Genomic DNA, 13,615 nt, shown 5'->3' with positions numbered 1-13,615 from the left:
TAGACAGACAGAAAGATAGATGGACAGACAGACAGACAGACAGATAGACGGACAGACAGACAGACAGACAGACAGACAGATAGACGGACAGATAGGCAGACAGACAGATAGTTGGACAGATAGACAGACAGACAGATAGATGGACAGACAGACAGACAGACAGATAAACAGACAGACAGACGGACGGACAGACAGATAGACAGACAGACGGACAGATAAACAGACAGACAGACAGACAGATATATATATATATATTAAATATGGCATATATAAGGTGGATATGCATATATATTCAAGGTTAAATACATAAAGCTGTCTGTGTGATAATATAGTTTACATTTTGCATTGATATAAACAATCACACAGTTGAGATTTGCTATAGCTGATATAGTTGATTTGGCTGTTTTCTATAGTATGCAGTATATTGCCTTATGTGAGTATACTGTATGTATAATCTAACATCTTTGACCTGTCCACCATATCATTCCAGAGCATAGCTGACGTAATTTTATTTGCATAGCAACTGTTAATATTTGTATCATGTAGTAAGTGTTTTTTTTTTTTATAAAAGCAATAAGGCACTTGAGGTGGTGTAATGTTGTGGATATAGTATCTGATCACGTAAACATCAGCAGTTAGAAGAGGAACAGCTTCAAGGACAGACTGATGTCACTACAATCAGAGACACAAACATCTTACAAACATGTTAGAAATATTCTCCTCACTGGTTTTATGGTGCTTACAGAATTTGTACAGAAAGCATTTCCGCCCGTCTGGTCTCAACATATTTGCCTCGAGTTTTAGCGGTCACTGGTGTTCACACATGGTATGATGTGCCTGTGTGTGTTTATGTGCTGCTCCTCTGATTGCATCTGTCCAGATGTGCGTTGCCTTTTGAACTGGTTGTCACAAGCACAACACAAACAAACCGCACTTTGTTTGTGGAGCTTCGTCTGTGTGTTTGTGTCTCTGTAGGTGGGCTCTGGTCCATATCAGGCCCATACTGCTCCCTGCTTGACTTTAAAGTGAACGTGGTGAGACGCGGCGGGAGGAGCAGAGGTCAGCGGGGCTGATTTCATGGAGAGAGGGGTTACAGCAGAGGTTGGAGGGCAGAATGTTCTGGAGTTGCTTGACTTTAGTTTGAAGGCGCCCAGCGGACGGTCTGTTTCTCATTTCCTGTAAGATGTGCCAGAGTTAATTTTCACTCTCTCCCTTCATTTTTCCCATTTAGTCTGCATTTGTTCATGCTCAGTCTTAGTATTTGGGTTTTAATTTGTGGTTTCTTTGCAATCTAAACTCTCACTAACAAATGATAAAATGGTTCCGTGGCAATGCCATTGTTTTGTTGGCAGTACCTTGTTTTCTTTCTTAGTATTCTTTGAAATAACATTGAGTATAATGTAAATACCATGGTATATGGGACAGTCTGTAGCATTGTCATCTGGTACCACCATAGTACCGTATTGGCCCGAATATAAGACGACCGCGTTTTTTCAGATGTATTTCCAAGAAAAAAACATCGTCTTATATTCGGGTCAATACGGTACTTTTGTAGACCATATAATGGCAAGTGCATGTTATTACATTCATATTAAATGATTAAACAAGTCGGTTAATAAACATGTGGTTTGAGGTGACTACCCGAGCATGATTCATTCTTGAACACTCAGGACTGACTGAGCTGAAGTGGTTGCCATGACATCACAAGAGCTCGATTGATAACGGGAAGCAGTGCTTGTTCCTGCCCTTCAGCTGTGATCCAGTAACAGAAGCTGTGTCTCATTTCGAAGGCTGCGCCCTCTGGAGGTGGCATTCGAAGGCTGCATACGTCATCGAGGCTGTCTCGTTTTAGAAAAGCAAGTAGGACACTCCAAATGCGACCTTCGAATGCAACCTTCTTTCACAGGAATTCGGAGGATGCATGAGGTGTATCCTTCGCTGCTACAGATAACCCACAATTCTTTGCGTCACTGTAAACATTTTTTTTTTTTTTAAATGGCGGCGCCGGCAGATGTAAACAAAGACTGTAGAATACCCTTAAAGGGACTTTGATGTAACGTTACACACAAGTGAAGATGTAAATGTAAAAAAATGTAAGTATTAAATGTAAAATGTAATTATTTTCTAGTTCTTCTTTTTTAAACTGTATTACCTCAGTTGGTAGATGTGGTAAACAGGATTACAAGTGTTGAGTGATTTTTAACTTTGCTAGCAAGGCGAGAAATTGTTAATTTGTTTAATCCTCTGGTATTGTACATTTAGGGGTCGCTTTCATATTGTTAACTGTAGAAACGGAGACAATAATCTTATAATAAATTGATTTGTACATTTAGTTTTATGAAATTAATGACTCTATAAATGTGTTGGCATAGCAACGTGATACTTCCTGTTTCCTTTTCCGCCCGTCCTACGAAGGCCGACTCGTTTAATTCTGGGTTTGATGACACTCCGTATACGCTTCCTTCAGAGGCAGCCTTCGAAATGAGACACAGCCATGGCATTGCATTAAAAGTGGTAACCTGCAGTTGTAACCCTGAAGAGCTTTTTTGTTTTTGACCACTGGATTTACAAAACTCATTTCATGTTTATGAAATGTTTCAACATTGCATAAATTACTGGACACATTCATTTTTATTTGAATTATCATTCAGTTGGTTATTTAACCATGTATTACTATGTCTTTGGCAGGCTTTTGTCTTTCAATCACATTAAAATGCACAAATTCACATTTCTTATTTCCAAGTAAAGCAGGGATTCAGGCATTAAGCAGGAATTTTTTTTTTAATGCCGAACCTCTTTCACTTAATATATTTACTTGAAGTAGCTACCCCTGAGATTTTAAGTTAATAATGAAGTATGTTCTGACGTTGGTTAATGGTCACATTACATGCAGGTAAACAAATAAAACATATTTTATATATTAAATGATTTTTTAAAATATTTTAAATTATTTATTTTAATTTTACATTTTTATGATTTAATTAATTATTAGCTTTTCATTAAACTCGCAAAACATTAATCTCACAAACATAGTTTGGGAAACTTTGATGTAATGTAATGTTTAATGCACTTCATGTTATTAATAACAGCAAATATTTCTTTCTCTCTGCATTTTTATATCAATATGGTACAAGATTATCCTATTTAAGTCAATGTGATAAACAATAGTAGTCTAAAAGTAATCAAAATGTAGTCAGATTATATACCTAAAATGTCTAATGTCTAATGTAATGTCTAATGTATAATGTGTATAGTGTTTACACTACACCATTTTTAACTAAAAACAAAAAACTTTGCATTTTGGCCGTTCAAAACTAATTTTAAAGTGTAAGATTTGAAAACTATATTGTTATCATCTCTGTGTAGACAACATAAACACGGTTCACAAAAAATGTGAACGGGGATCGCTTTGACAGTGTTGTAATCTGTATGTGAAACTTTTCACAACTTTTCTGTTTTTAGTGCAACGTTGTCATGTAAACATATACCCTTACTCAAGAAGGCTAAAATACACAAGGGTGATTAGCTAATTGGCAACTAAACTAGACACAAGTGATGATGATAATTAGCAAACTAATGACTATAACAGAGGAAAAGAGGAACACATAAGCTAAATGTCATTGAACACGAAACTGGAGCTCAGGCTGAAAGTAATAAAAATAGTGTGAACTTCCATTATTATAGGGCTAATTTCATTTGTGTAGGCTACAGTGAATAAATAAATAAATAAACAAGGTTGCAATTATCATTTACTTTTTTTTTTCAATGTCTGTATTGTCTAGTTCGTAAAACAGTCTAGTAGAAGCCATGTGTGAAATAAATGACTTCTATAAGGGACAAATCATGGAAGCAGGGACATCTGTAACCTTAATGGCCCAGTTGTTTGGTGTTTTCAGAACAACAGTATTTATGATTATGACTGCGAACACAAAGCATGGCAAGACTATATCAGTGTAGTAGAATAGTGGGTGAAAACAGAAAGTGAATAACTAAGAAGGATTGTGTCCAAACAACACAGAACTACTGCTGTAAAGTGGCAGCAAACCTCAATTTTCACCTTGAAGACCCTGTTTCCACAAAAACCAAGCACAGAGAACTTCACAAAGCCTGCAGCAGCAACTGCTAAAACTTTAAATCACAGACACCAGTACTAAAATGTGAAAAATATGGTGTTGTGATCATAAAACCCGGAGAATTAGAGCACAAGATGAACTTCAACATCTGCCCTGGCCAGACGTGTCACTTGACTTGAATATTATCAGACCACCTCCTTCAACATCTCTGAAGCAACTAGTAGATGTTCTGATAGACAACATTCACCTGGAGACCATTCAAAATGTGTATGAATCTACTCTAAGAGGGTTGGGTGCTGTATTACAGGCCAATGTGGTGAAACACCTTAATAATTCAACTTTTCATATTTCCCAGGTGTTCACATTATTTTGTTCAACCTGTGTTGTGATCATAAAACCCGGAGAATTAGAGCACAAGATGAACTTCAACATCTGCCCTGGCCAGACGTGTCACTTGACTTGAATATTATCAGACCACCTCCTTCAACATCTCTGAAGCAACTAGTAGATGTTCTGATAGACAACATTCACCTGGAGACCATTCAAAATGTGTATGAATCTACTCTAAGAGGGTTGGGTGCTGTATTACAGGCCAATGTGGTGAAACACCTTAATAATTCAACTTTTCATATTTCCTAGGTGTTCACATTATTTTGTCCAACCCATGTATATATGTGACCCTGGAGCACAAAAGAAGTCTTAAGTCGCTGGGGTATATTTGTAGCAATAGCCAAAAATACATTGTATGGGTCAAAATTATCGATTTTTCTTTTAAGCCAAAAATCATTAGGATATTAAGTAAAGATCATGTTCCATGAAGATATTTTGTATATTTCTTATCGTAAATATATCAAAACTTATTTTTTGGTGAGTAATATGCATTGCTAAGAACTTCATTTGGACAACTTTAAAGATGATTTTCTCAATATTTAGATTTTTTTGCACCCTCAGATTCCAGATTTTCAAATAGTTGTATCTCGGCCGAATATTGTCCTATCCTAACAAACCATACATCAATGGAAAGACTATTTTGTATAAATCTCAATTTAAAAAATGTACCCTTATGACTGGTTTTGTGGTTCAGGGTCACATATGTGAATTACTTGCATTAAAGTAATTGGGAGGAAATGAGCTTAATTGCCATGAAAATAATGTCTCAAACTTAATGGTCTTTGAATAAGGCTTCATTTTATGTAAGCCAAACATAATTTTGGCGTGAAATAAGACATTTCTTGGGCGATTTGCCCAAATGTCATTTCAGGCTTGCCGGACAGCCGCAGTGCTGAAAAATCAATCGTTTTTTCACGTGTTGGTCCGGAGACAAATGTCTTTTCTGTTTCCTTTAGACATGAGCAGTCAGAACATATAAAAGTGGGACGAGCGAGACGTGTTGATGTTTGGTTTGGATGTGAATGCCGTATGAGTCTGGTGTGTTGGAGAGATGTGCTCTGACCTCGAACTCACAGACTGCTGCAGTAAAACCCAAGCCTGTCTTGAGAGATTTGAAGTGTAGGAGCGTGTAGGAGTATGTATGCGTGAGTGGGCGTGTGTGTGTGTGTATAAAAAGCCAGCATTGGATGCAGAAAACACAAGGTGAAGTGTTGTTCTCCCCAGTGGAGCTCCAGTTCCTCCCCCAGTGTGCTGGTCTGATTTAACCGCGCTGATTTGCCCTGCAGCATAACATTTCTCAATAATTGACTGAGAATGCACTCACATTGCTCGGCTTTGTTCAGAAGGGCAGAGATGTGTGTGTGTGGGGTGGGGGTGGAAGGGGGCTTCATCAATAATCACTGCATTTTGAACTTGTTTTCGACCTTTTCTTGAAAACAGACACAGTTGCTGACCCTTGCTGCTGTTTGTGTGTGTTTGCATCTGCAGCTCTTGGCATACGGAGGCCGGCTGGTGTATTCGCTCTCTTATGACACAGAGAGCAAAGACGACCCTGTTCGCATCATCAAAATGTGCCAGATTTACCCAGGCCAGCTCATTTTCGTCTGTAGTCCCAGGGCATGTTGAAGTTTAAATGAAATCAAATGAATGAAATTGACTTAATTAATTATTTATTTTATTTTATTTTATTTTTTATTTTATTTTAGAAAAACCACTGACTTTTTATATATTTTAATTCTATTGAGAATCTATTCCAGTCATGATTCTTTTAAAGACAAATGACAACTGACTAAAGCTATGTTTGTTTTTTTTTGTGCTCTTGTGTTCCTTTCTGACAGCTGATTTACTCCTCCACACCGCTGAGAAAACCCAAAGACCAACGCTTAAGAAAGATCGTGACAGAAGCGTTGCTATGCGCTTTCGATCGGCTCGACTGACGCTGGCGTTAAAGCCTCGACTCGACAATAAACTCTGAGTGGAGGAGAAACGATGGGATGAAGCGCATCTGCAGGAGCGACAGAGACTACAAAACCTGCCACAAACATTCATTATATGTGACCCTGGACCACAAAACCAGTCATAAGTGTCAATTTTCTAAAATTGAGATTTATACCTCATCTGAAATCTGAATAAATAAGCTTTCCATTGATGTATGGTTTGTTAGGATAGGACAATATTTGGCTGAGATACAACTATTTGAAAATCTGGAATCTGAGGGTGCAAAAAAATCTAAATATTGAGAAAATCATCTTTAAAGTTGTTCAAATGAAGTTCTTAGCAATGCATATTACTAATCAAAAATTACGTTTTGGTATATTTACGGTAGGAAACTTTCAAAATATCTTCATGGGACATGATCTTTACTTAATATCCTAATGATTTTTAGTATAAAAGAAAAATCGATAATTTTGACCCATACAATGTATTTTTGGCTATTGCTACAAATATACCCCAGCGACTTAAGACTGCTTTTGTGCTCCAGGGTCACATATATGATGCAAAATCATTAAGAATCTTAAAAACCAACAATAAATCAGCTAATTTGATCTAGTGTTACCAGCTCAAAAAAAGAATACATAAACTAAAATACCACCATAATGGAAACTCTTTGGCTTTTTATCCGATTCATAAGAGCTTGCTTATACACAGTTTCAACAGGCTTAAGATCAGACGTGCATGCTTGTGTCCAAGTAGTATATGTGGTAGAATCATAGCTTTCATGAATAACATTTCAGCCTCTTAAGTTAAGCTGTTTCTAATGAACCTAAAATTGGCTAAATTAAATTTCACTGTATTAACCACTTTCTCACCTTTAAAAGAAAGCTGAGAATCAATTATTATTCAGAAAAATATTTAAATTAATTTCTGTCCTTGGACATGTACTTCTGCTTTAACATCAAACTTTACCCTTTCTGTAAAAAACATGCTCAGAGATTTCTTGACATTCAGATGCAAACATGATTTAGTAAGCCATTGTGAGACCTGATCCAAGGATTTACTTATTGAAGTGAACATTAATAGGTGACTTTAGGATTGTCCCGAGGGTCCTTACTGTAAACTTTGTGGGACAGAGATGTAAATTAGGGTTAAAACTGCTGATAACCTCAAAAATGTTTTGCTGTCCTTGTGTTCTTTGGATCATGGTTAACTTACCGTATACCTGCAACTGCTTGGCCACATAATTGCTGCTTGCAGCTATATTTTTAATTGAACTCTTTTGTTAAAAAATGTAAACAACATAAAAAATTTACATATGCTGTTTGCATAAACATTCAATCCATGTACTGTAATCTTGAGTAGAAATGCCCAGAGGAAAGGGCCAAAACCATACTGGACATCATATGCAAAAAAACAGCAAAACAAAGATACTAAAATGTGGGGAATTAATATGCCGACACCATCAAATAAATGCATTTTGTGAAGAATATGTCCTAGCATAAAAGAAGGCTTTACAATATTCGATTTAGGCTTCGGATGCTTTGAAATGCAGCACATGAGAGAGTCTGAGTCGCGCGGTTTGTACTGCACCCGTGTGTTCGAGGCTAAATGACCTCACCTCTACCCAGAGGTCACATTATTTGAGCCCATTCCCGTTACACTGACACCTCGCCTCATCGGTCCCGCCATGTGTGTGCGTCCCAGAGCACAGCGTGGCCGTCTCGGTTTCGTCCAGAAGTGCAGCTGTTTATGTCTGTGAGCATGTTTGTTTGTGAGTGTGAATGCATGTGTTTGTGGTGTCGCGCAGCTGTGTTTATGTTTGCGTGAGCCTTTTCACAAGCTCGCAGGAGCGTTTACGTCTGCATGTGTGTAAAAGCATGCTTGAGTCTGCATTCGCATACCTGTTTGTGTAATTTGTGTCTGCTGACAAACGCCATATTCTCCTTTATTTAGTCTGGTAGAAAAGCACTCTCCTAATATTTGGTTTATTCATGTTGCGTTGCGTTAAAGAATTTTTTTGGCTGAATGCTTTCTCAGCCACATCTAAATCGGGGTTATTGAGCTCCGGTCCTGCAGAGTACAGCTTCAACCAACCTTCAAACACCTGACTGGAATAATTATGACAGGATTATTATAGTTAACTAAAACTAAAACCATAAAAAATATTTATTTGAAATAAAAAAATATTACCGGAAATAAAACAAAATAAAATAAACGTATTTTATTTCAGCTAGTTGCCAAGGCAACATTTCACATTTTCATTTAGTTTAACTTATAGTGCTGAAATAACTCAAACTAAATAAACTAATAAATAAAATGTCATAAAAACTATATAGACATTTAAAAAGCTAATAGAAATGACAAAAACACAGAATTACACAAATTTAAGTGAAAACAGAGAATACAGAAATAAAATCTAATTCAAAATATTAACAAAAAAATGTAAAAAAAAAAAAAAAAAAGTATATTAATGGCACCTAAATAAAACTGGTTCAGATATTAATTATAATTATAAATGGTAGCCTAATTATACATATAAATTATATATAAATAATGAATATTACAAATGTAATTAAATATAAATACACTTTCTGACCATTTTAGTCAGATCATATGGTGACCAGCAGGGGAAAAAAATAAATAAATAAAATGTATCCATATTTTTTGTATAGCTGTGTGCTGTAGAGTATTTCAGCAATTGTCTCACTTGTGTCTATTTTTATTGTCTTAAGGAATTTTAAGAGGAACATCTAAAAAATTCCATTAGGTCTCCTGAGCACTGAAAGAGCGACCAATTTTCCTCTGGGAAATCCTGTCTTGTTATTTTACTGCATGCAATAAACCTGTGTGTGTGTGTGTGTGTGTGTGTGTGTGTGCGCATGAGAGAGAGATTTTAAGTTCCTATGCTGACATTGTGTTAATCTTCCATTCCTTGTAGATCTGAAAGCTGTTAGTGTGATACGAAGCTGCATGAGTGTGTGTGTGTGTGTGTTTGCGTGTGTGTGTGTGTGTGTGTGCGCTCCTGTGCTCATGTGTGTATGACAGGTAATTATTGTTCGTTAAGCCCTGTTTTGCATGTGCATACCTCATTAAATCTGTGCAAATAGAGAGTCCAGCTCCCATAAATCCTCAATCTTCTAGCGGTGTTTGTGTGTGTGTGTGTGTGTTTGTGCTTGTGCATGTCAATAAAGCCAGATTTTCGCAGCAGTCAGTGTGGTGGGGTGGTAAATAAACGAGCCGAATGAATCCCATCCCATAATGCTCTAGGATGAGTCCGCTCACAATGTCAGAGCGGAGATATATGGGTTACCTGTTATTGCATCAATGCATGCACACACATAACACACACACACACACACACACACTTGCACAATTCATCACGATTTATTAGACATCATTTCCTGAAAATATTCCTCCTTCCATCAAAACAATCTCTCTCATCCTTTATACACTCATCACGTCTCTTCATAAATCACCCTATTCTACACACACACACACGCACACACACACTGTACTGAGCTACCTAAATGAAGACATACATGTATCACTTCTACTGTTTTTTGTGACTATGTTTATATTGAGTAACCCTAATGGCATTAAAAATAAATAAATAAATAATTATTTTTTTAGAATTTAATTTTAGAATGTAATGTTATTACACACACACACACACACACATTATATTATTTATGAATTGTTTTTTTTTTCCAAATGGAGATGTTCCTGCATGTGAGGTTTTGTAATATTAGCTCATATGTGGAGTCAAACTTGACTAAGTAAACCCACACACATACACAGTTACTTAATTTGAGAACATACAAAGACTTCTTGTATATAAAGCTGATTATTAAGCTGATTAATCATAATAGACTACATGGTTTTGTTATTAACTCAATTATAGGGACAAATTGTTAAGCTAAGTGCATAGCCATGTAAACATGTTTACTGTTTCTTTGTTCTTTAGCCAGTGTGTAATTTACTAAACGACAGCAGTTTTGCACCTGATGTGATAACGGACAGGAGGAAGGCTTGATGTGTTCCTCTTTCTTCAGGGCGGCGGGCTGAGGATGATTGACAGCAGCTCTGGGGTCGCGGTGTATCCGTTCTCCACAGCTGAGCGCAGGATAGATCTCCTGCCTGAAAGCTTTCTGCATCACGCGTCAGGACTGCCCGTCAGTAAGAGAGACTTCCACAGCGTCCTCAACAACATTGAGCGTCTGCTGCTCCGGGCCTCCTTCGCTCAGGAACACAGCGCCATCTACAGGTACACTGCAGTCCTGCAGGCTCACACACACACACACACACACACACACACACACACTCATACCATATAGGTCAGCATTTACTGGACTGTGATCCAGAGCCAGAGCACAGATTGGTTCCATCCAGAATGCAAATAATTTATCATAAATTAGAATTCTAAACATTTTCTTCATTTGTCTGTTGACTGTGAAGGCAACACAGAAGCTGCTTCTCAAGCAGCATGCAAGATCTATATATATTTACACATAACTCTACACACAAATCCCTACATTTCTCAGTGCTTACACCATGTGGTCATTTAGAAAGCACTAGCATTCGATATTGTTCACTCAAGTCAGCACAGTTTGAGCTCAATTAGCACACAATTACCCAAGTGGAAGCACTAGGAGTCAAAATTGATCACACACCAATCAGAACCATCGATGGATAGATAAAGGGGCCAAAGTCAGCTCATTCAGGTTTGAAACAATGGATCCAGAGAGACGTGAAGGAAGAGGTCGAGGACACCAGAGAGGAGGAGGAGGAGGAGGAGGAGGGAGTGGAGGAAGAACTGAAGGAAAAGGAAGAGTAGGAGGTGGAGGAGGAGTACGGTGAGGAAGAGGAGAAAGAGGAAGAGAAGGAGAAGAAGGAGGAGGAGGAGGACGACAACATGGAAGAGGAAGAGGAATGGGAAGGGCAAGAAGACAGAGCAGTCTCAGATGAAATTCGTGCCACTTGTGGAAGGACCACAAACAACATAACTTATTAAAAAAACAAACTTATTAAATAACTTATTGTCACAGTCATCAAACTACACCTTTGTCTCTTTGTTTATTTTGAATACGCGCCCTCCAGCGGCGAAAATTACATATTGGGCCTTTAATTACTCACCCTTGTGTCATTTCAAACCTGAATGACTTTCTATGGATCATAAAAGGAGACATTTTAAAATGTTTTTGAACTAAATTTTTGAAATTGTGTTCTGGTTTTTCTTTTCTATGCAGTTACAAAGAATATGGCCTGGACACCCCAAAACACATCATAAAAGCACCATAAACATATTATTATTAGAGTGATTCATACAACTATATTCCAAAGCTTCTGGAGTCATATGATGCTTTGTATCTCAAACTGACCAAAATGTCTTCCTTCACTAATCAGCTATTGAGAGCACATCACAGAGTCAAACTCAAGAACTGGATCAGTTCAGTTTGTGAACAAATCATTCAGACTGGTTTTGTGAACTGGATCTGAACTGAAGTCAATAAAACAAATCATCCATGAACTGGGCATCATTTATTCTTTAATAAGCATGGCAAGGGTGGTCTCTCGCTCTCTCTCTCTCTCTCTCTCTCTCTCTCTCTCTCTGTCTCTCTCTCTCTCTGTCTCAGGTTGGGCCGTGTGAGCATGAGTGTGGCTGCTGAAGGCTCTGGCAGTGGCGTTCAGGCCCGCGCTGTGGAGGTGTGCCAGTGTCCTTTCGGATATGATGGCACTTCCTGTGAGGTAAGCATGAAAAACAGTTACAAATAACAAAGTAGAAATGAACAGGAGACACTCTGATGTCTGACACAGAAGAAGTTAGACCCTTCTCTGAAAGCTGATAATGATTGTAGGTAAAGCTCAGACCGTGACTTCGTTATCCTCAGGAAGAGCTGAGAAAGTCTGAAAAGAAATCTTTCAGACGACACTTTAGATGGTTAAACCAAACCTCCTCTCATCATTTACTCACTCTTGTAATGATGTTAATGATTTTTGTGGAACACAAAGAGAAATGTGAAGAATATTCAGAAGGCCGGAAAAGAGACTGTTTGATCACCATGTAAAATAAACATGGGTTTATTTGAAATGAAGTCATTAGAGAGAGCACTGCAGTAGTTGTGTAGGTCAACCTGTACGTCCACAAAAACCCAATAGGATTTTTCCATTGGCTTTTGAATCAATGCAGAAAATAAGCTCTTTCACCAAAACAAGTTTATGATTATTACAGGTTTTGCTCATAATGATAATCTTCACAAATCAGCATAACTTTCATGAATTTTGAAGCCTAAATGCAATCGTCAGAAGTAAAAAGCTAAGCATAGGATATAAACAAACTACACTGCGGTCACATGACTTCAACATCAGCGTTAAGCTTTAACAACTCTTTCTATTTTCCCCGAAAGTTAAAATAGTTTTCAAGAGCGCGATTATAAACACAGCAAGGCTAGATGAGTTTTCCTGTTTGGTTTGACGTTTAATGTCTCCGACAAACTCTGTAGTGCCATTTAGACACTTGTTATCAACCGCATTTTTCAAGACAAGTAAAAGCTTTAAAAAATCACAAGGGGTTATTACTGATGTATTTTATGTTGTAGAATAAAACGTGAAAATATCTTGAGCTTGCGTTCACCACAGACCTTATTTCAGCCAAAAACCCATTGACTTCAGCACTACAGTCCAACTCATTTCCAGGTTTTGGCCTCCAAAAATACGTCATACAGCACTCTACTAGCAAAAAAATGTGTTTTAAAATTTCTGTTCATCCAAAGCGAAAATGGGTTATTTCACAGATATAAATGGAGTGGAATATAATGAACGGTCCAGTTCTGTCACTGGATTGCGAGTTTATCTTATCTCAAACGGGACTCTGTCTTCAAGGGTTCTCCTGGTAAACTGGTAAATCCAGACACTGTTGTTCCCCAGAGGTGTTTATCATAGCTGCTCAGTGTGGGGTGTGTGGTTTTGTGAATTGTGTTAAGTTTTTTGATAAAACCAGACTAGTTTGAAAAATTGTGTGTTAGCAATTGGAAAAAACTGTAAACAGCATCCCAGTGGACTGTCTGACATACCTACTGTCAGATGCTCCTCATGCACCTCCGAGACAAACCCTGATCAAATTGTAGTAGCAGTGGGCTGAATATCTAGTTTGTTTCAGGGCCTGTGTGTGTGTGTGTGTGTGTGTGTGTGTGTGTGTGTGTGTGTGTGTGTGTGTG

General features: G+C 37.7%; 1 protein-coding gene across 1 annotated transcript in view; it reads left to right on the top strand.

The window, feature by feature from the left end:
* The window catches only part of LOC107711612 (laminin subunit alpha-2), a gene marked incomplete at its 5' end in the record, with an annotated part of 124,775 nt that overhangs the window by 17,272 nt on the left and 93,888 nt on the right, over window positions 1-13,615 (top strand). Inside the window, 4 exon segments of the mRNA XM_016516614.1 lie at window positions 5,952-6,017; window positions 7,456-7,470; window positions 10,454-10,665; window positions 12,035-12,146. Of these exon segments, the coding sequence (XP_016372100.1) occupies window positions 5,952-6,017; window positions 7,456-7,470; window positions 10,454-10,665; window positions 12,035-12,146 (405 nt within the window).

Source organism: Sinocyclocheilus rhinocerous, unplaced genomic scaffold (assembly GCF_001515625.1).
Source record: "Sinocyclocheilus rhinocerous isolate Xijiao unplaced genomic scaffold, SAMN03320098_v1.1 scaffold2012, whole genome shotgun sequence".
NCBI classification, from domain to species: Eukaryota; Metazoa; Chordata; class Actinopteri; order Cypriniformes; family Cyprinidae; genus Sinocyclocheilus; species Sinocyclocheilus rhinocerous.
Note: the sequence above shows the minus strand (reverse complement) of the source record. Positions and strands in the feature narration are given on the sequence as shown.